General features: G+C 38.4%; 1 protein-coding gene across 16 annotated transcripts in view; it reads right to left on the reverse strand.

The window, feature by feature from the left end:
* Positions 1-24,618, reverse strand: part of DTNA (dystrobrevin alpha) — a 1,617,970-nt gene that overhangs the window by 491,089 nt on the left and 1,102,263 nt on the right. For all 16 annotated transcript variants that reach the window (XM_044066623.1, XM_044066631.1, XM_044066627.1 and 13 more), the window contains one exon: positions 21,425-21,512. In XM_044066623.1, coding sequence (XP_043922558.1) covers positions 21,425-21,512 — 88 coding nt within the window. The remainder of the gene's footprint in view (positions 1-21,424; positions 21,513-24,618) is intronic.

The following is a 24,618-nucleotide window of genomic DNA, read 5'->3' on the forward strand; positions in this document are numbered from 1 at the left end:
ATAGTACAAAACATGACCTTTCAGGCCTTCTGGAATTACTACTTAACCGTAGTCTCCACACAGGCTTCTAGCCTCTTGAATGGAGAAAGGCAACCAACATCCTTTTGTACAAATTAAGGCAATCTATATACTTGGGAAACTACAGACCTATAAGTCTCACTAGTCTCATATACAAATACAAATTATCATGGAAATGATCATCAATACCATAGGAAACCTCCAGATACTGGATCAAACCTAGTCTTGTTTCAGTAAGGGCATGTCATGCCTATTCAACATGATGGACTTCTTTATAAGATCACCAAATCAATGGATGAGGGAAAAATGGTTCACACTGCCCTAACGTGACCTGGCCAAGGCAAGTGATACAATACCCTACTTAGGCATTGCTGACAAACTCAAGAGGTTAGATATAAACCCTTATGCTACCTGGTGGATAGTCAGTTGGTTCAAAGACAGGACACAAGAAGTAAGAATTGAGGACTCCACATCTACAAAGAGGCCAGTCATCAGACGAGTTCCTGGGACTGTTCATTTTTGCCATCTACTTCTCCAGAGTCAAGGCCAATGTCAACAGCCTCTGACTGACCAGGCTTGCAAACAACTGTAAAATAACAGAAATCATAGAATTCCCCCACTGACACTAATGCTCTACAAGAAGGGCTAACACAGACAAATAACAAGTGTCAGAGCCATGGACTAAAACTAAATGCCAGGAAATGTATAACAGTGTCATTTGGGAAAGCATCCACCCTGGTAACTATCAATACTGACAACACACCCCTAAGAGCTGACTCAGTAGTCAAAGAATTGGAGACACAAGTAGACCGTAATCATCCTATGCTGTGCAACCTATAAACAAGGGTTTGACATCTGGGTCCAAGAAGGTCATTGTTCTGCTGTATTCAGCACTCATTAGACCTATCACTGAGTAAATTACCCCCTATGGAATGTACCTAACCAGACACATCCAACAACTGGAATGTCCACATTGGTTCCTATGTAAAAGAATACAGGATGTACATATATCTCATGCAAACTGCCTCAGTGTCTTATCCCTGTATTCCATCTCCTACACTCTTTTGAGGGAAGAACTATGCCTAGCATGCAAGGCATCTTCAGACCCCAATCTGATGGACCTCCTGCATATCCACAAAACAAACAGCACCAGAACTACCCATTCTGAAGACTCTGACCTTGCTTGTGTTATAAATAGCACCTGCTGAAGAGACAGGCATGTATCCCAGAGACTAATCCTTCTTTGGAACAGGCTCCCCTTCAATGTGAAGCAGAGTCACTCCCTAACCAAAATCAAGAGTAACTTCGACAATTGATTGGGGAACAGGAAATTACTCCCTGGTTTGGCCCCTTTGTCTCCAATGGACATAGGCAGCTTGTACATGGTTCATCTCCCAGGCCCCTACTTGTAAATGTTTCGTCTCCAAATCCCCTACTTATACTTACAAAGGGTACCAGAACTTGTCAGTGATTTGGGAGGCATGGCTAGGGTTAAAAAGGCCCCAGTGGTTGTTAGCTCAGTACACACTTATGACCCTATTATGGTAATGATACATAGCTATACCTTTTCTTCTCTCTGATTTTCCTATGCTAGAAGACTGGAGTCCATTCTTGACTGGACATGATCTGATTTGACTAAGATGCAAATGATCACTGTTGGATAATCAGAAGGGATTTATTTTTCATGTTCATAATCTGGGTATAATTTCTGATGACAAGCTGACTTTTTGGGATAAGGTATCAGCTGCTTTGAAAACATGTTATTTTCCCCTCAGAAACGGTGCTCAGAGTAAACACTGTCTGTCTAGACTAAACCTTCAAACAGCAGTAAATACGTTAGCACTGCACAGCTTGGACTGTTGTAATACTCTGAACCATGGGCATTTGGATAGCGATCTATCACATATACAATGATTTCAGACTTCTGCTGCCAAAATGATTATCTGAGTCTTGCAGAACGTGCTGGCTGTCTGTTGAACCTGATGCATCTTTAAGCTCCTGATTCTCAGTTTCCATGCCATGCACGTCATGTCTTTTTTAAATCGCTGTTGTGACCCTATGTTGCAGCTAAGCAGCTTTAGTCATCTGGGCTGTTAGTCATTCCAAACGTACAGTTGGAAAGATCAGATAAAGAAAGTGTCTTTTTCATATCTCTCATCAATCCTCTGGAAGAGTTTACCATCTTGGATTCGGGTATGTCAGGTACAGTCTACCCTTCAGATATTCTTAATATTTCATCTGTTAGAGTCTTCTAGGCTTGGTAGACGCATTTATTCAAACTTTCAGTTTCTTAATTTTAGACAGCTTCTGATTTAACTGCTTTATGAATATTATCTTTTTTCTGAGTTTTAGCTAGTTCGGTAAAACATTGACTCAGAATTACAACAAAATAAAAAACAAACGGACTGAAGCAGTAATAAAAACACGTGTCGTTTATTCCAGCTATGTGAACAGCTTAAATAACTTAGCGCTTTCACCTTAAAAATACATTATTGTGTATGGTACCTTGTGGGCCAAGTTAACTGAACAAATTGACTCAGAATTGTTTGAGTTTTGATGCAATATTCTACTTTCCTTTTCTTCTGCACTTGTATAGTAATAAGCATTGCATTTTAAATAAACAAACTGACTTTTTTCATAGAAATAACAAAAATAATGTTATTTATTCATTACACACACATTAGACTTTAAGCTTGGTACCCTTTTCTGTTTATGCTTAATGCTGGAGAAAGTGTAAGAGGTTATATGTTGTGTACATAAATAATTCATTCATTAATTCATCATTTTGACACTAGAATGAGGCAGGTAGATTTCTTTCAAGAATTCTTTTCAAGCACAACCCAGGAGAGTACAGTAGCATAAAATACACCCTTAAGTAAAGAATGGAAGGATTTGAATGCAGAGAGGAAAGCTGGACCTTGTTTTAAGGTCTCATCTGAAGAAAATAAATAAAAATAAAAAAACACAGAAATAACCTAAGTACAGTAGTGTACATGAGGCCATAGTAAGGATCAAGAGTTTGGTCCATCACGTTTCCAAAGTCAAATGTTTTCTTAAAGTAAACAACTCCATCTATCCAGAAGCCTACTCACAAACAAGAATGATATTCTGCAAGTGTTTTACTACCACCTGCATTATATATCAATAGTACAAGCTTTACAACAGGATTGTAGCCTGCTGACTGATTTGTAGAAGCAGACAGGGTATACGTTTTTCCTAGGCTGTCTTTAAAGTGTTTGTTATTCTGATTTATACTGGGTCTATACATGCCCCCTACCAGACCCAATTCTCATACCAAAACATTGCCTACTACTACGTTCCACTACCTACAAAGGACAGCCTCCTGCTGCACTGCAGCTAACCTTGTTGGATCTTCTTATATCTAAAACTGTGATTTTATTACATATAGTATGTACTATAACTGTGTACTGTGTAGTGTACACTGTACTGTGTACACTTTCCACCACTGTTCTATTATCTGTATTTCCTTGCATGAATTATAAGTATTATGCCTCATATGTATTACACTGTATTCTCAGCTTGATGTAACTAATCATACTGCTTTGTATATATTTGTAATTTACTTGTTTGTTATTTGTCATTGGAGCTTATCTCCCTGGGTCTGCACTGAAAGCAGGCTCTTCTTGACCCAGTGGACTTCCCCGGTCATCATACTGAAATAAATAAATAATAAAATGTTCACATCTGGCATGTTTTACAATGTTTCAGAATGCAGTTCATACTCATTATGAGCACTTATGAACTCTGAATGCCTGCAGTCATACAAATTTTGAATTTCTGATTTGAAAATGTCTGCAATTTTCCTACAGACTGCACAGTACAGAAATTTAGATTTTATATATTTTCAAAAAGATTAGTCAGCATAATGGTTAAGGTCTTTGCCTCTCATGCACAATGCACAAGGTTTGATCCTGACCTCTGGCCAATGTCTGTTTGGAGTTTGCATGTTCACCCTGTGTCTCTGTGGGGTTCTTCCTAAGTCCAAAAAAAAAAAACATACTGAGTGTTTCCCTCTCAAACTCACCAATGAATGGTGCTATGGACAGCAGCACCGACTTTACTTGGTGCCCTTTAGGGGGAAGAGTTGTATAGACTAATTGCTTTGGCCATCTACTGTGATGTGCAGGAAAACCAGATCATAGACTGCACACCATGGAAGGGCTAGCTACTCGATGGTGTAAAATGTGGCTCTAGGTGATTTCAGTCATGTTGACTAATGTCAGCAAAATGGGAGGTGATAAGCAGGTTAAAGACCCAGCCTACTCCAAACTATGTCAGGGACCCATGCTAATGGTGGGATGGGGTGCATGTGCCACTATTGGCTAGTGTGTGCCTGCCTGCCATAAGCTATTGGTCGCCTGTTGTCCAGTTGCCTAGCCTAATGAGCTTAGCCTAATGAGTGATTTGAATGCACACATTGGGACTGACAGAACAGGATATGAGGATTGCCTGGGTCCACATGGGTGGAGAAACAGGAATAAAGAAGGAGAGACCATTCTAGGCTTCTGTCTAGCAAATGGCTTGATGGTAGCCATCTCATGGCTCGGTAACAGACACAGCCACAAGATCACAAACAAGATTGGTCAACATGCAACTCCGATACACCTCCTCCTAGTAAGGAAAAGGCACTGTGGTAGAATAACTGATTGCAAAGTCATCCTGAGTAGTTGACCTACAGCATAAACCACTGGTTACCACAATCAGCTGCGAGCAATAGTCAGAGAAGGCACTAAGGTCAACAGCGACCAGGATGAAGATCTGGAAGTTGACTGGAATGAAACTACAACAGCTCAGATAATTACTCAGGGCTCTACCATCCCAAGAAGAGGAGAAAATAGGTGGAGTTGAAGAAAATAAATGTCAGCATCTCAAAACTGGATGTGTGAGGACTACAGAACAGATATGTGGCTGAGGCAGGTATGGAACTAAAGTACATAAGAAAATATGGTGGTAGAATGCATAAGTCCAGGAAGTCATCAAAAGAAAGGAGTGCAGGAAAAGGTAGGAGATAGAAAAGATGGAGCAGGATAGGAAGGAATACTAGTTGGCTAACAAAGAAGCTAAGAAAGGAGTTGAGAGGCAAAGAACAGGGCATCAGAGGCACTCTACCAGCTTCTGGAAAGTGACTCAGTAGGTGGCACAAAGAAACTCAGACTGAAGGCAAAGACAGACAGATAAAGAAGATAGTTAGACACCCTTCATAAGGGATGCCGGCAACAACTTGCTCCCCAGTCCACAAGACATTAAAGGTAGATGGAAGGAGTACTTCCAGCAGCTTCTGAATGAAAAAAAAAACACAGAAGCTGTACTGACTCAGACACGGCCTTCAATGAGACAAGAAGAGGAGCACACACTAGAAGAAATAAGAATGGCACGAAGGGAAATGAAGTCAGAGAAAGCAGCAGGCTCAGATGAGGTCACAGCAGATATGATCAAGATGCTAGATGAGATAGGCGTCTCCTGAGGGTACTTATAGCAGTGTGGAGAGATAGGCATATTCCCAGATGACTGCAGAATAAGCATGCTTGTGACAGTGTACAGGAACAAAGGGGACATCCACAACTGTGGGCGGTACAGAGGCATCAAACTCCCATCACAATGCATGAAAATTCTAGAGAGGGTGATTGATAAACAGATACACAGAGTACTAAAAACTAAGATGGAAGATGAAAAGTTTGGATTCAGATCAGGAGGCAGCACAACTGACCCAAAGTCTGCAGTGAGACAGACAGTTGAGAAGAAGATATATATCAGGAAAGAGTCCAACTAGGCATTCCTAGACTTAGAGAAAACATATGACAAGGTCCCAAGAAAGCTGATTTGGGAAGTAATGCGGTAGTCACAGAAACATTAGTAGAATTAGTGCAGGCTATGTACAAGGACCAAATGACTCAAGTCCGAACACTGCTCGGTCTCACAGAGGGGTTCCCAGTAGGAGTGAGTGTGCACCAGGGGTCAGCTCTAAGCCCACTGTTGTTCATACTGGTGATGAACTACATTAGAAACAGGTCAGATGGGACAGACCAACAAAGTTGCTGTATGCAGACGATGTGACATTACAGGCAGATTCTGAGCAAGAACTTTAGCAAAGGATAGGGGACTGGAATGCAAAACTGAAGACACATGGGATGAAGCTGAGTACAGATAAGACAGTTGTAATGGCAGTAAGTGGAGTTCTGAAGAAGCTGAGAATTGAGACAGAAGGGAAAACAGTGGAATAGTTTAACAGCTTCAAGTATCTGGGAGGAGTGGTTAAGGAGAAGGGAAGTCTGAATGACGAGGTGAAAGTTAGAATCAGGACTGTAGCCAATTGGGATGTAGTGTCAGGTGTAGTATATGACAGAAGAATGCTAAAGAAGCTGAAAAGTAAGGTGTACAAGATGTACTACTATATGGTACAGAAACCTGGGCAGTAAAGGCAGAGCAGCTGAGAAAACTAAAGGTGATGGAAATAAAATGCCTGAGAAGGGTAATGGGATGCACACTATGGGATAGATAAAGAAATGAGGACATAAGAGCAGAAGACAAAGTAGCTCCAATTGCAGAAAAGATCAAAGAGAACACATTATGGTGTTTCAGCCACATGTGCAGAAAAGCAGAAGACAATCTGGTGAAGAAGATTTGGGAAAGACAGGACGAAGGCAAGAGGAAACTAGAGAATCCAGCAAAGAGGTGGATGCATTGTGTGACAGAAGATCTGAAACAGTCAGGCATGAGTGTCAAAGAAGGCAGGAGTGTGGCACTGAATAGTGAGAGAGATGGTGACAGTTAACATGACACCCCAACCCCCTGTAGAAAATTAGAAAAAAGGGGGTTGGTAATGATATTTTCATATGTGGATCAGACGGGATATAAAAGCGTTGTTGTGTTATACTTTTAACTAAAATAACAAGGCAATTCCACAAACTGACTGTAGCATACACAAAACAGCCTTACCTTAGACGGCTGCAGTATTAAGTTTCTAGGACTAAATGTTGCTTTACCAGAACCAGTGAGCCAGGCAGTGAGGGTGTGGGGTGGAAGAAGGCTAAAACAAGTGTTTTTGTTAAGCAAGACTAGTATTGGACAGGACAAAAGCAGAAAAAACATCACTTTAGAGGTGATCTTCCAGCCAACTGGCAACCAGTATGAAACATGCAGTGAAAGCATAATAGTGACAGACCGTGGAATTCAAGCCAGCATCCTGTCAACTGCATTCTGCATTAGATAGCATAGTTAGAATTTAAATCTAAGGAACCTACGATAAGATCATTATAGCAACTCAGCCAAGTGAGCACTACAGTGTATACGTGCGACAGAAGATCCTACTGCAGAATTAGATTCAGGAAATGTTCTTCAGGTGGATTAAAGCTATAAAAAAGGCCTAGATCTTCTATATGTCTAATGATATGAGCTCATCTCTTCTACCAAGTAAAATTCTGTATAATAATTTGACAGACTATATAAAGGATCAAGGATATGTAAATAACAGAAAGCAGCAACATCTAATTTTTTTTTCTTTCAACCCTGCAGCCTCCTCAGATCCAAGTTAACTGCCTATGAGATAGTAATTATATCCCTTTCATTTCCTCTTACATTACACTTGGGGTGTAATACGTAAAGTGGTGGTGGGGGGGCTGGTACTATTTTCCACTATTTTCCAATAATGCCAAGAAAGAGGACACACGCACATGCACATGTAAACCTTGTGATGAAACCTTATGCTCTGTTCCACAAGGAACAATCAAGATTACAGTAGTTTACCGTAAAAAAAAAAAGACAGATAACCCCTTCCTGCTCAGTCCTTTTCCTCCCTTCCTCAGTGCTACCTAGGCTGGGTATGTGCCCCTGTCCCTCCCTTCCCCAGTGCTACTTAGGCTGGGTATGTGCCCCTGACACAAATCACTACTTACTATAATCAACTCTGACACTGCTGCATTGCAGGAAAAGTAAAACTTCTGTGAACAATGATGTAATCTGTAGAATATACACATTAAATAACTGTACAAATATTAATTTAAAGCTAAATAAAAAAGACAGTTGTTTTACACCCCTTTCTGAGGCACTGCTTTACATATCAACACTGCGATTCAGGACATATACTTAAGTTCAGACTGGATCAGCTTCTCATAGATGACAAGATAGAATATTCTGAATTTACTAGCTTTCCACGATCCATTTGTATACATTATTTCAAAAGGATAGTTTTCTTAAGAGGTTCTCCCAGATCAACTTTCATTGAAATAACTCTTGCAACAAATGCATTCATAGGTAGGTACTAGGCTGTTGGCCCTAGGGCCTATATAAGCCACGCCAAAAAGGTACCCTAGCTTTCTCCACCCAAGAAAATTATTTTCCTGTGCCCCTGTCAAGCAGAGCCACAGAGGTGATCCCTGGGGTGAATTTCCTATTTCCCATCCAGTCATCAAGATTATTCTTGAAGAGTGCTAATGAGGAGCTTTGAAAGTAAGGCTTTTTTAGAATCAAGTAGTCCACAAGGTCACTATACAAGCTTATTTATCCCTTTGCCATTTAACCTAGCCCGAGTGTGATGATAATTCAGCTAAAGGTGTGATGAACATCTAATAATGCAGCTAAAGGTGTGATGAACATCTAATAATTCAGCTAAAGGTGTGATGAACATCTAATAATTCAGCTAAAGGTGTGATGAACATCTAATAATTCAGCTAAAGGTGTGACGAACATCTAATAATTCAGCTAAAGGTGTGATGAACATCTAATAATTCAGCTAAAGGTGTGATGAACATCTAATAATTCAGCTAAAGGTGTGATGAACATCTAATAATTCAGCTAAAGGTGTGACGAACATCTAATAATTCAGCTAAAGGTGTGATGAACATCTAATAATTCAGCTAAAGGTGTGATGAACATCTAATAATTCAGCTAAAGGTGTGACGAACATCTAATAATTCAGCTAAAGGTGTGATGAACATCTAATAATTCAGCTAAAGGTGTGACGAACATCTAATAATGCAGCTAAAGGAAAAGAATGAAAGGTGAATGTCAACAAGATTCTTTGGAAAGTTTCACATCCACACACACTAACAAATATGCTCAGCTGAGTCTAATCCCTGACTTAACTTGATTCCCTATGTCCATACTCCAACATATGATTCTTCTCTAGTTATGACCCTTATCCTACTGTCTTCCAAATCCATAAAACATATTCCCACAAATGATCACGATTAAACACACATGATCTGCAAGTGGGTACTATTAACTGGTTTCTCCTTTACCACATTCAAGACTCGGTAGTTAATGTGTCATTTTTCATCAGAATCATCACTGTAATCCAAGACTGGCTATTCTCCACTACGTATCGGAGATGGGGGGGAGGGGTCAAACACCCTTGAATTTCAAATATCAGGAATTTCATTTAACAGAGAAACAAGGCTGGACAACCTGGAAATAAAACTCGAAAGATGACTATGTACACCAGTTTTACCTTTCCCTTAAAAATCAAATCAGACCAGAATAGCAACCTCCTCTGCCAAATCCATATTTTTAAGGGACAGGGAAAACAGTACCACAAGCAATCTAAACATTTTTGGAAGGAAATAATGTCCCTCATATGCCAAATCATAAGCCCTTCAGACTCCTTAAGCACTTCCAACCCAATGAACAACTCTGCAGATGACTACAAAAAGTTTCTCATTTCCTCTATCCAAGCCATCATAAACCCCTTGAACCCCATGAATCACACATCTTCAGATTAAAACCTTCTACCGGGATAGTATCCCTTAGCAGACTACAGAGCTCTTTTCTAATTCCCTGTAAAGGGAGCCAACACCTTATTAAAAAACGTACAATTCTCCTTTTCTAATGTCAATTCAATGCTCCTTAACTTCCTTAGGAAAAGAGCTGATAAAATTGCCAAATCACTTACCTATATCTTCAAGCTATCCCTTACTTCAGGAATTGTCACTCCAGTGCTAAAACATATCATTATCCCACTTTCAAAAATGCATTCAACCAAAACACAAAAAGACTATAAACCAATCTCTGTCCACTAACCAACATTATTGATAAAAAATGTCCTTAAAAAAGAAGGCTTTCACCTACTGCTTCCATTATATTCCACTAAATGAAGTTGAAGAGAGCTAGGGCTTCATTTTTGCATCCAGTAAACAGGTCCACCTGGACCCAACCTCATTCCTAGAACAGATGTTCCAAATCATTTGGGTAAATATCTAGTGACAAGCTGTCTTGAAGCTTGGTACATTCATAACTATAGTTTTCCAACTCAAGAATACAGACTTTCCTAATACTGGTCCTACAGTTCAAGCACAAATGACAACTCTAAAGGGGCTCTGTAGAAATGGTTTGGGTAGCAAACAGTGACAGCAGATGTACTTTAGTTGTTCAGGTCTACTGCATTGTTGTCAGACATGATCAGCAAGGGAGGAAGGGGTAGCTTAAGGACTCTCATTCGGGACTGTAGAGCTCCACACTGTTTATGAAAGATCCCGACCCCCTATCCTCAGTATGTAGACAGTGGGAGAACTGACATCTGATTACCATTCTGCCAGGAGGGCCCCTCTTATAAGCATCTGTGCCAGGCAGAAATTGAGCATTGGTCTGTAGGTTCCTCAGGAAGGACCGCCATGCTGCACCAGTTAGCAAACAGCTAAAAAAAGAGCAAACTTGATGAACTGTGATGGGTTTGAAATTGTGTTAGAGAATTCACACAGACATATGCCAAGTATGCTTTGAAAATGCAGGTTGCAGTCATACCATCAACTCACAGACCCAAAGAAATCTGGACAAAAGCAGGATTGTGAGACACTCCCATTCAAAGCTACACATTAAAAAAACTGAGTGTGTCACAGAAGATGCAAAATATAACTACTTATGACACCGACATTTTTGGTGCTGGCTTCATTGGCTAATTAACCAAACAAATTATCATAGCTAGCAAAAGAAAGGGCAAGGTATAAATAAAAAAGTGACACTAGGATTTTATTCTAGGATATCCTGCAATATAGGCAATAATCACTGTTTGCTACTCATTATTTATTTATTTGATTTTGTTTACCAGGAAAGTCCAACTGGGTAATATCCATTTTCAACAGAGGCCCGGGGAGAAAAGTTTCATTTGTTTACATTACATTATACTTAGTACCAGTCAAACACACAGTAGTTACATTTCTATTTACATTTATACACATACAGTAATTACATTTATACATTTTAAGATTTTACAGAAATAGAAGTTACTAAAAGGAAAGCCCACATGCCACTTAGTGGATTGAACAGGCATCAGTTACGTACAAAAATTGCTTTGTCATTTCAGTGAGAAGCTGAGAGTATTCTGTTTAAGGAGGTTATTTGGAGAGTATTGTATGGTGAGCATAAAGTCTTAAAATGGTGATGAGCATGTGCAGGATCAGGACTGGTTAAGGTTTTGTTTAAGCAGTGGTTTAAAACTATTGAATTTGTTGAGGGAGTTTTATTTATGAGGAGATACTATTCCAGAGTTTAGCAATGTAATGGGAGTAGAGTGAGTCTCCTGCAACATTATTTACTTATTTGTGAGTAGTAAGAATTTGTTACTAAAACGGAGGCCCCTTGTTCTACAATGGGACAGTAATAGGTTTTGTAGTTGAGGGACATTTTCTGGATGATGAATGAGTTTGTGTGCTGTAGTTATTTGTGAATGTTAGTTGTGCAGTTAAAGCTAGTTCAATTTCTTTAAGCTATAACAATGGTGGGGCTTATAATGGAGAATGATGGCACATTTATCTATTTTATTGTAACAGGAGTCAAATTTCTTTCTTTGAGTATTGTTTAAGTTTGTTAATGTAGGAGCAGTGTGTAACAGAGTTGTCAGTAAGAAGGTGGTGTCTAGTTTATCTTGCAGTATCTGTAAGGAATCCACTGATCCTATAAAGGGAGCCTAGTTTTTGGTGTGTAGAATTAATTGTGAGCAGTATATGCTGGTCATATTTCAGACTATCATCTATTATAATGGTTAGAGGATTACTGAGAGTTACAGTTTCAATGACAGTGTCATTTGCTGACATTATGGTATAAGATTGCTTTTGATTTTGGCAACTTTTTGAGGTAAAAAGGATTAACTTAGTTATCTTGGGGTTGAGTAGGAGGTTTGATTCTCTGAGCCGGGTTTCTACAGATGAGAAAGATATTTGGGTAATGTCTTGGAACTCATTTATTGTTGGGGCTGCACATATTAATGTTGTGTTGTCTGCGCACTGAACTAAACCAGCATGGTGAGTGGAGGTGTGAAGGTTATTAATAAATATAGTAAATAAGACAGGAGCAAGGATAGAGCTATGAGGGACAACTGTAGTAAGTGGTTGAAAGTATGAGTAGGTGTTGTTTAATAGCTTGTTGCCTTCCAGAGAGGTAACTATGTAACCACAACAAGGAGTATTGTGAAAGTCCTACTGAGGAAAGTAAAATGAACAGTTGCTAATGCGAGACAGCATCAAATGCCTTTGACAAGTCTAAGAACATGGCGGACAGAAGCAGATCATTGTTTCTATGCTGATTTATTTTATCAGCAAAATGTAGTGGAGCAGTACTGGTGCTATGCTAGGGCCTAAAGCCATGTTGTGTTTCCAACAGCAGGTTATTTGAGGTTAGGTATTGCATCAGCTGCATACGGATGCATTTCTCTAATATTTTGGAGAGGAGCGAGTGAATTGCTATCAGTCTGTAGTTATTTAATTCTGCAGATGTGCTGTCTTTGTGCAGTGGTATGGTGTAGGATTTTTTTCAACAGTGATGGGATGTATTTTTCTGCTATGGACCTATTAATTAGTATGGACACAGGGAAGGCTATGACTTCTGCGGCCATTTTTAGGTACACTGATGGTATTCGGTCTACAGCTATGGAGGTAGTTTTTAGTTTAAGGAGCAACTTCATTATGAGTGAAGTGAGTACTGCACTAAAACTGAAGAGATCTGGGTGGGTTTGACTGGACAAGGTTAGAGAGAGGGGCCAGATGTATTAAAGTCTAAGAGAGATAATACTGATTGTATAAATTAGAAAGTAAACCGTGTGGGGATAGAGTCTGTTGTATTGCTTGTTTTTGGAGAGGGAGTGGGGTCTTGCCAGGGTGGAGTAGTTTATTTAGTGATGACCAAAAAAGTTTTAGGTTGTCTTGCTGGTTGGTACAGTATATTTGCTTGTAATGTTTGACAGAGTTTTACAAGGTTTCTAAGATGTCTAAATTACTGTATTTCAGTTTTGAGTTCTATGTTTATACCAATTTTTCCAGGCTTTATCCCTTATCATGATTTTTTAATATTTATAGTTATTTATATTTTCCTTTATTTACATCTATGTTTATTTATTATGTTTATTTATCTATTTACATGTTTATTTTTATATCTGAGAAAGCTTCATGCTATTGAGGGGCATGGTGCAAAATAGCATGTTGAGAGACAGCAAAATACATTGTCACAATCACTGTATAGTACAGAATACTGATAATACTGGTAGCAATTTTCTAATAATATACTGTTGTTGCCATATCTCAGTACAGGACAGACCACAGGCAATTCGTAGCAGGCATTTTTAATCAGAAATGAATGAGGATGTACAATAAAAGCTGCTGAGGATGGAAGACAAATCCATTTTTCACCTTTTCTTTTGAGTAGCCCTCTTATATAGGTCTGTCACCAACATTTAATATAGCAATAACCCACGCCTTGGGGTGGGTAATGCTGGATTTACCCACGGTTGGTGTGGCTTGGTCACGAGGGTGAAGCCCGAGTGGCCAAACAAAGCCAACCATGGGTAAATCCAGCATTCCCCACACCCAGAAGTGGGTTATTGCTATTATACAATGACATTATTTAAGAAAAAAAATAATTACTTTTCTTAAATAATGGCATTGTATAATGTCTCTTTGCTGCCCTTCTGCAGCTGTCTGGTATTCTGCGGCAGTTGTGATGTACTGCGCATGCGTATGCCTACACAGTACATCAGAGCTGTGGGCAAAAGCAACGGAGAAAGCAAGATCTCCATTGCTTTTTACAAACTGTTTTGCTATGTTAAATGGGTTTAACATAACGAGACAGCTTTGAAAAAAGCAACGGAGAAAGTAAGATCTCTGTTGCTTTTTACAAACTGTCTCGCTATGTTAAAAGAGTTTAACATAGCGAGACAGCTTTAAAAAAATCAACGGAAAATCTCTGTTGCTTTTTTTAAAGCTGTCTCGCTATGTTAAATCCGTTTAACATAGCGAGACAGTGTGAAGCAATGGAGATCTTGCATTCTCCGTTGCTGTAAAAAAAAAAAAAGAGTTACAGTAATGGAAAAAGTCCAGGAGACCGGACCTTTTTCCATTACTATAACTCCGATTTACAACATGCACACTGACCAATCAGCGTGCACGTTTTTGAATATTAATGGGGGGGGGGTCGTTGTATAATAAACTTCAACTAACAGCAGTGACTCTTGCTGCTGCATCCATCCCAGACCAAGTGCTAATGGGATCAAAAGCTATATTTCACCAAGGGGTGCAGTATTCTTTCTAGCAATAGACAACATATGCATTTTTATGCTAAGATGCAAAATTTTTGATTATACTCAAAATGCGGGTATATCTTTTTTTTACAGCCTAAGCTGTGATATTTAAACACCCAACTCAAATAAAATAATAACAGCCACAGTTGGTATAATGATGACATTTCATAAGAAGCTGACATTTACACCACTGTCAAAAGGATACAAACTACTGAAAGGAGTCTAGCTGAACTGGGAAACAACAAGATGAGGCACTCTCATTCCATCCTGCTTTGGTACAAAAAGAAATCCATGAAGTCCATGATAGTTGCTAGCTCAAATATCAGCAAAGCAAATTAATGACTGCACTACTAGGTTTGGGGTAGCTTCCATCTCAATTTGCCTGTGAATGCTTTTGCTCAGCTCCTATATTCTTAAGTTTTAGTTTCCGCTTTGAGTTACTGGTTACATAAATGTGAGATGAAAACTTGAACAAAAACTTTTAGTAATTCACTGTAGTGACTTCCAATAAAACTGTGCATGCCAATGGCCAAATTGGTAAACCATGAAAGGAGATGCATCACAGCTAAAAATAGGAGCATAACACCAAAGGCAATATATTTCAGAGGTGTGGACACAGTTAGGCCTAGCAGGCATAGTATAACATAGACTTGGACTATACATATTACTGGTATCAAAACAACCAAGGCAGAAAGGTCCTGCATTCACTTGCAAGAAAGTATGTTTTGCTCAGTTTTAAGTTCAAGATTGTTCCCGCAAAACCAAAATCATTAGACCGGACAATTAGCTCAATTAATGGGCATTCCTATGAATTAGTTAGGCAGCATTTAGAAGACTTCCAGCTTCATGGAACTCTAAAAACATGACAACAAAGGTACTTCTACACATGTATCTCTTTACCCTACAGATATCAAAAGAACAAGCACCTTTGAGATTGAAGAAAATCAGATGTAGGAGTCTGCACTGAAGATGCCTTTTCCCTACTGAAAGCCATACATCTGCAGTTTCACTCTTAACATGTTGCTATACTAATACACATCCATCATGTCTGTGGGACATTCCAACTGTCTTCTAGGAGGAGTGAAAGAACTCAATGCCACCTGAACACGTATATCAACGTGTTAGCCTATAGTCTTTTCTAGGTGAATAGGGGGTCATGAGTTAAGTCTTCAGCCTACCACTGTGACTGACATGACTACATCTTTATGGAAGAAGATGAATGCCTGACCCAGCAACTTCTTACAGATTAACTGGTCCCATAGAGAGAGAGAATACATGGAATCCTATTTCTAGGAGTGACTAAGACTAACAGTTGACTTTAGGCCCTGGCCTGAAGTACTGGCATACTAAATGTGTGTAAAAAGTGCAAGTTTACTTAAAAAAATGTACCAAGCATCCTGCATGATAACTGCTGGCAAAGCCAAGACCACTGTGGATGCCATAGTGGATCAGTGTCCTCCTGGAGGACTTAGGAGAGGGAGTGAGAGATATAAAGGCAACCTGAAACATACCCCCTTCATTTCACTATGGCGCAGTCCTTCTGTAGAAGAACTAGATGGATTTTTTTTTAACTGGGATGAGATATAGAGCTCATCCACAGTGGAAAAGACCTTACCCCTTCTTTAAAGGTCCCTAGTAATATGTTCACTGACATATCAAAGATAACCTCACCCTTAAACTGTACATCCAAACTCTGTGTAAGCTCCTTTTAAAGTAAGATCAAGTAAAACCTGACTAGCCATCTGAAGCAGGTACCAGTGGGAACAGCAAGGAAAATATGAAAAATAAAATTAAAATTATTCTAAATAATAAAAGTATGTCTGACCACATGGAACTAGATGTTAGATGTAGTCAAGAGTAACTTTCCAGTGGCATGCTTGTCTGGGGAATCTGCAAGTAATACCACTGTATATAGTATCTGGGCTACCATGCATGTTGGGGCAAGTATTTCAGAAACAGTCATGTTGTTTCATATGCTTTTGAGGAGTATCTGTCCAGTATATCCCGATTCCTTGTCTGGGAAAAGAAAAATCAAATGCTGTATTCTTTTTAAGTTCTAGTAGGATGAAGATATGACAAATGAATCAGATTTCAGTCCATTTTCTAAAAGGACATTTGTCAACACTATATGGCTGGTCCAACTTTTTGGGTACTGAATTGCTAAGAATTGGTATGTCTTCATGCTAGGAATAAGGCATCATGTCAGGTAGATTCTAGGGGATGTTCTGATCTAGGATGCCACACATTTCTGAACAAGTTATCTGCAAAGTCAATTTTAAGGAGAGAGACAAAACTGGTCTGGATTGTTCATGAACTTTAACATCCAGGCAGCTTGACAAAAAGGTAGATATTTTGGACCATTCCACAGTAAACCAGTATAAACGTTCACTTGAAGCTAGACAGCAAGGGAAGGAACAGGAAACTGGAAACTCTGATGCAGTCAATGTTGATGAGTGATAGGCCAGTAAGTTCCCATATGACAGAGCAACAGATGGTACAGGATGAAACTGAAAAGAAGGTGCCACAGGAAGATGCTATAGAACTTTCTACAGAATGCCCGCAGCATACCTCTCAAAGCATATTTTAACCATCCTAGAGGGAAATAGAAAACAAGGGATGCGCCCTTAGTTTGGAAGAAAATGAGATAAGAGAAGAGTTGCTTGATTTAATAGGTATAGACAGATATATAAAGACCAACAAAAGAAATAGACTACAGAAGGTCAATAAAACCTTAAAAGTCAGAAATCTGATAAAAGAAATGAACACAGTAATTAGGACTGTCCATAGAGATCCATGCGATATAACAGAAGTAAATAGAATATATTACTGTGCAGATAAAGTAATAACTGATAAAAGTTCTACCACAAGAACACATGGTAGTGAGGGAAAGGAAGGGGAAAAAATCAAATACCATCATGGAAGTATCGAATAGAGAAAAATATAAAGCAATTAAGACAAGAAGTGCCACTGTTAGAAGACTATAGAAGAGAGAATAGATCAACAAAAATACTAAGAAAGATAGATGTGATAAAAGCAATGCACAACGTTAGAACAGACCAGGATCTATCATGCACTATCACAAATAATTAACAATTTCAGCACAGCTGGAAAATCTTAGAAGATATGCAGATAAATATAAAGAAAAGTACAAAATAAGCACTTTATTGATGACCCAAAAAAGTTTTATAGAGAATTGGGAAACAAGGTAAAAGGAATTGAAAGACCACCAAAAAAAGAAGAAATTGATGCATTTTGGAGAAGTATCTATGAAGATCCTGTGGAACACAACAAAGATGCTAAATGGATAAAAGAAGTAAAAGAAAGAATAAGAAGTTGAAAGGTACAGGATATGAAATGGGATGAAGTAACAGTCAGAGAGATTGAAACAAAGTTAAGAAAAGCCTCTAACTGGAAAACCCCAGGCTCGGATGCAGTACCAACCCTTTGGTTAAAAGTATTAACATTTTGCACGAAGATTTGGCCAGGAGTAAGAACTTTCTCTATGAGTACTCCAAACAGACACCAACCTGGCTAACAACAGGTAAAACAATGCTCTTACTTAAGAGTGAACCTGCAAGCTACCCCAAAAATTATAGATCAATAACTTGCCTTCCAACAACTTATAAACTTTACACAGTAATTGATGCCAACAGTGTTTATAGTCATTTAAGAAGAAAACTCAATTACGGGAGTAGAACAAAAGGGCAATAAAAGAAAGTCATATGGAACAAAGGATCATCTGTTGTTAAACAAAGTTATAGTGGAGAACAGTAAAAAAGGGAAGAATCTAAGTATGGGATGGATTGACAACAAAAAAGCATTTGATAATATCCCACATTCAGGGATAAAAGAATGCTTAAAAATGTATAAGATACACCCTATACTGATCGACTACATTACAGTGACCATGAAACAGTGGCAGACCATTTTGCAATTAAGCCATGATAAATGACAAATTATTATCCCAGGGATAAAAATTCGAAGGGGGATATTCCAGGGTGACTCTCTGTCACCATTGCTATTCTGCCTTGTCATTAACCCATTAAGCTGTCTACTTAACAGCTTAGGCCATGGCTATAATTTGGCTCCTAGAAAACAACAAAGTCTAAAGACTTCTCTTCTCTTTGTCGATGATTTAAAACTGTATAGCTCATCAGACGAGGAACAAAGCACAGTTGCAGGCTGTCAGAATGTTTTCGGATGATATTAGAATGTCATTTGGTCTTGATAAATGTGCAAAAATAATCTTTAAAGCAGGAAAACTGCAGCACCAGGAAAACATCAGTTTAGGACAAGAATGTGATATAAAAGAACTTGAGCAAGAGGGAGTGAATAAATACTTGGGAATTGATGAAGGATCAGCAATAAAACATAAACAAATGTGAACAAAACTTAGTAAGCATACTTTAAAAGACTTAATTTAATCCTGAAAACAGGGTTGACGTCTAGGAACAAAATCCAAGGTATAAACCATTTTGCTCTTCCTGTCCTAACTTACAGTTTTGGAGTGATTGATTGGCCCCAAAACATCTTGGAGAGATTAGATATTAAAACAAGAAGGATGCTTCATGCTTACCAAATTATCTATAAAAATCAGTGCATACCAAGATTATATATTCCCCGTTCCGAGGGAGGGATGGGCCTCCTTGAAATTGATTACATGTACAGATCTACAATCATGGGACTCCACACATATCTGCTGACCTCACAAGATCCAAACGTAGTGAATGTTTTGAAACATAAAGAAAATAAATCTAAGATGACTTCTTGACTTAACCTAACAGAAGCATATCAATGTCAAACAGGAATGGAAATCAAACCAGAAGTAGATAAAAATCGGGCAGCAACTGAATGTGCCAAAAAACAAAAGAAAGAATATAAGGTGAAGGACCAGATGAAAAGGCAAGAAATGTAAAAAATGCATAACTGTAGTTGGAAGTATAGAAAACTTCTGGAAGAACCTCATGTTGTTCAGGAATGAACACAGGAATGGTTAAGGAGAGGTGCAGTTAAACCAAGAGATGAAAGGTTAATATTGGAGGCCCAAAGACAGTGGGCTACGTAGATGCTGGTTTACAAAGTCCATTGAACATGTCGGAGAAACAGACAAATGTAGGTTTTGTAAAATCAAATTGGAAACTGTCGCACACCTCACTGCTTGCTGTGACATACTAATGGCAGAAGGAGTGTATACTGAAAGGCATAATAAAGTGGCAAGACTGTTGCAGTGGGGATTCTGCAAACATTATAGTAGTGAAGTGGCTGAAAAATACTGGAAACATGAGCCTCAAAGCATCATAGACAAATATAAAGTCTATATCACATGGAATCAGCCATTACCAACAGTTCAAAAGACAGATGCTAGATAACTGGATACAATAGTCCAAGAAAAGACAAAAATAGCATTAATCACTGAAATTGACACACACAGTGACTACAGTGTCCTGCGTACAGAGAGACACAGTTATAAAATATCAGGATTTGCAAGCAGAAATAAGAGCAATGTGGAAGAAAGATACTTAGATAGTTCCAATACTAGTTAGAGCAATGGGTTTTCTAAAAAAGTGTACTCAATCATATTTAGACATGCTACCAATACATGTAAATCCATAAGAATTGCAGAAAGTCATTACTAGGCATGTTACGGGTGCTGCAAAGAGCATTTTTGGCTGACATCAAAGAGTGAAACAATACTAATTTCATAAAATTTAATTGTACTTTGACTTAGGAATGGGGTCCATTCCCATCATAGTATTAGAAACCCAAAATATCTGGAGAAATTAAAAAAGGTATACTTAGAATTCATGGAGGAGGATAATTTGCCATCATGGAAAATCTCAGAAGAAAGTAGCTCAGAGCTTTTTGATGTCAGTTAAAAAATTATGACTCAGACTGAGTTGGGGACACCTATTATTTATTTTCTTTTTTTTTCTTTTTCAGTGTATTGCATTGTTCTTGATAGTACCACTTAAGTATGAGAAGCAAAAAAAAAAAGTATTCTGTCACTAAAATATGCAAATGACACAGTGTATGTTCACAAGAGTGGATGTGTGCAATGAATATGAATACAATATGTTTCTGTGCATCTATAACATTTTTTGCATTAGTCTGATATGCCTAACTCCTCTATATGCTACTTCAGAATTTTACTACCCTTACAGTTGTCCCCACAATCTGTCCTCCAAGGAAATATCAGAAAGAAGTAAGGAAATCCTACCCAAACAGGAAGTGTAACTTCTAGATGGAACTCAGTCACTGGCATGGTAACTCTGACATGCAGAAACTTTATTCTGATGTCATGGCTCCTAGCTTTCTAAGTTGCCTCACTCAGATCATTGATATCCTTAACAATTTCATACTCACCGGACTCCATATGCACTCCTGGCTACTCTTGTGGGCAGGCAGATGATGTGCCCTGTAAGAAGAACACACAAAAGGAATCGGCTCCTACCCTACTGCACTACTCTGCTGATTACCAAACACTGCTTATGAATACACATTAGAATAATACTCAGAGTAGTAGGAAGTGCAATAGTGAATGTCCATTGACAGTGGACCTCATACTCTGCAGTGCACCACTGGATAGCCTCTGAGGCTGAATACTTTGTTATGCCAGGACTTACAGAAAAAATTCCCTGGAAGTTTTCTCTTTACTCTTCTGTTTTGTTAACATATTTTACTTTTCGGAGTCACTATTAGTTTTATTTTTCTGAAATTAAAAGGTTTGACATGGTCTTAGCTGAAAACCAGCTCACAGAACTTCACTGCATGACTTAAACCAGATGACCACCAATAATTTGCACAACAGCAGAGAGTACTGAAACTGCATTTAGTGGCAAACTTAGGATTACTTTGTAGCCCTACAATAAGGGTGCCAAAAGTACTTACTGTTGCTGCATTTTCTGCTGCCAGCCTTGCTGCATATCTTGCAATCAGCCTGTGCTCCTCATCCAGACGACTTGGACTGTCTATCATACTGTATATATGGAACGGAAATAAAACAAAGTATATTAGAATATACATTTAACCTTGTGACGCAAACATTTTTCAAGTGGAAGTAATAATTACATAAATATTACATCCAAGTGTATATATTTTGAGAAGAATTCTTAAAGCAATATAACATCTGGACTTTCTACTCACCTTCAGTGGAAATTTGTTGGTCTAATCTTGCAGCATAATTATTTCCTCCTAATGGAAGGTAACATTCAGCTTGCACCTTCGTACCACTTATTTTACCTAACATAATCTGTTATGCAATTTGCACATTCCTTCATGATATCTTCAGTCATTCTCACTTCTTTGAAAGACATAGATATCTGACAGTATTAAGTTATTACCAGTAACACTCTTTTTGACAGTAAATGATTTGATATGGGTCTTAGTTCAAGACCAGTTCACAGAATGTCAGTGCATAAGTTGTCTTTAATAAAGTAACTACAGCAAGAAGTCTTAAATGTATCATTTCCAACTAAACGGGAAAAGACAAATGCCTGAGATAATGGAAAGGATTTCTAAGGAAGAAAGATTTACCCAATGTGCAGGATTACAAGAAGATAAAAGGAGAAAGATCATCCCTTTCTTTATCTGCTTTTCTATATATTTTTTTTAATAAGCTTTTCTCCTCGGGTCTCCACTGAAAATGAGCTAATGCTCAGCTGGACTAACCCGGTTAACAAATGTAAAATAATAAATAAAATAATAATAATCTGCTACAGCTGATTTATATTTGACAGTTCCACTACAGAAAACAAAAAAGATCCTCTCACGGAGTATAATTCTCACGAAGTATAAAGACAGAGAATATGCTGCAGAACTGGGAAAAAATCGAATGAAGTCATCCATCCCTTGCACTGCTGAACATACTACACCAATGAGTGATGCAAGTTCAGAGGCTGTGACCACAAGAGTTATCCCTGGGCATGCTTGAGATTGGTGTCCATGTATGTTTTCACTAGGTAGGGAAGCCATGATAGTTTACAATTGCAAATGTGACTCCATCTAAATGTTTTCAAAACTTCCTCCAGAGCGCATCATGTTCACTGCATATATGGTGCCTTCACCAAGATAAGTACTTCTTGTCCAATTGTAAAGCCCACAGAAGGTATACTGTAACATACAGAAGAATCTGAACAGGCACAGGGCAATAAGCAGGTATGGGCCCATCACATACAGTACTGATTTCAGTTAGTTATGAAGGGTGTATTAAATACAGGTTCCACAGTATTACCTAAATAGACGTATTTATGTTCAACATATAAGAAATGATGTTCACCATTTTCATCTTCCCCTGAAGAAAAATTATACAGAATATAATTTCTTCTGTGAGGTCAGACACTGATGAGAATGATAAACAGTGTCCCTCTTCTGCCTTCCTCATGTAGGTATTAACTTTTGAGTGACAATTCTCTTGATAAGAATGACATTTAAATGGAATGTCAGTGAAAGTTTTGCCCTTTAGAAAAGGCACTATAAGTGTTAAAACTGATACATTTCACCATTTAACAGTTACCTCTTTTGCTATGTGGAATTTCAGTCTCCAGTTCCCAAATGAACTTATAAGGCATATAAGAATTTTACTTGCAAAGCAGCAAATAATAATAATAATAATAATAATAATAATAATAATAATAATAATAATAATAATAATAACCATGGAACTGCAGCCATGAATGAAGTAGAGGTATGAAGCCTTGTTACCTAACCCAAGATCAATTAATGGCTCAGGCAATGGGAAGCAGGACAAGAGAAGGTGGAAGTGAGTGGCTGATGCAGGCTCACCCACCCTTGTGGGAAGGATTCAGCTCTGGTTGATTCCTTGGGAGACTCCTACTGGGAGCTCTAGGTACTGCAGTCATGGGGTCAGGATGTTTTGAGCATGTGCTGCTGAGTGGTGCTGTGCATAGGACTACACCCTGGGATAATATGCTTATGAACGTGAGCACATTTACACAGAGGCTGGGCAGCAATACACAGTTCTACAGAGCTGCCAATCCAGGGATTATGAGCTTCAGGTGGATGGGGGATTAGGTCCACCTAACTGAGTAGTGACCTGTTCCTTATGACACCATCTTCAATTTTTAGAGGAGCAGACTAGAGAGTTCAATCCAGGGAATGAACTCTCATCCTAAGGAGGGAAAGGGCTCAACATTCAATCCTTTCCAGGGAAGCAGAAGCACTCACTGGGCCCATTTGGCATGGAATAGAAGGGGGACGGTTTGCTGGGCTCACCTTGCAAAAGGAAAAGAAGAGCCAACTGGACTCAGGCAAAGGTGGGCAATGGGTTAGTCAACCAGACAAGGAAGGGATTAAAAAAATGCACCTCACAAATAAGGAAGGCATATCACTTGGTCTACCCCAGTCTCCCTCACATTAGACCAGCACTTTTCAGCATTGTATTCTCCTTTCTGTCTAAAAATAGAAATATTAATCAGATTATGTCAAGTTAGGATAAATTATCACTAATCACACTGATTACTCAATAGGAATGGGTTTAACATCAATTTTAGTAAATGCAATTTAATGGCTTATGGGATCCTGAAAATTAATCATGACATCATATTATGGAACACGTCTATTGGGAGCAGTTCCTTATTTAAAGATCTTGGTGTCTACATCAAGCCTAAAATGAAATCTAAAGCCCTAAATTTATGGAGTCAAATTTTCAGAAATTTTCAATCTAGATCTTCTGCTTTACTTAAAAAATGATTTGTAACTTCTGTTAGGTCAATTACTGAGTCAAATTTTATATTTTAATACTGTTCCAGGGGCAATTTAAATCTCCTTGAGGGACTACAAAGAAAATTTACTTGACACCTACATAATATTCAACATCTTAACTATCCTGACAGACTACAACTCTTGGCCTTATTTTCCATTCACTACTGCTTCATAAGAGGCTTATGGTTCAAAGCTTTACACAATCAGGAGGTAAGAATCTTGCAAGGTTTGGAGTTAACTTGCTCTGAGAAATTATTATAAGGTAGTAATCTTTTTACTATCTTGTTTCTTATGCAGCTGTAAGATGTTTCAAAATTTCTTCCTACAATATTGCTCATTCATGGAATAAATTACCAATTCAT

Source organism: Protopterus annectens, chromosome 3.part1 (genome assembly GCF_019279795.1).
Source record: "Protopterus annectens isolate FY-2018-M chromosome 3.part1, PAN1.0, whole genome shotgun sequence".
Taxonomy (NCBI): Eukaryota; Metazoa; Chordata; order Ceratodontiformes; family Protopteridae; genus Protopterus; species Protopterus annectens.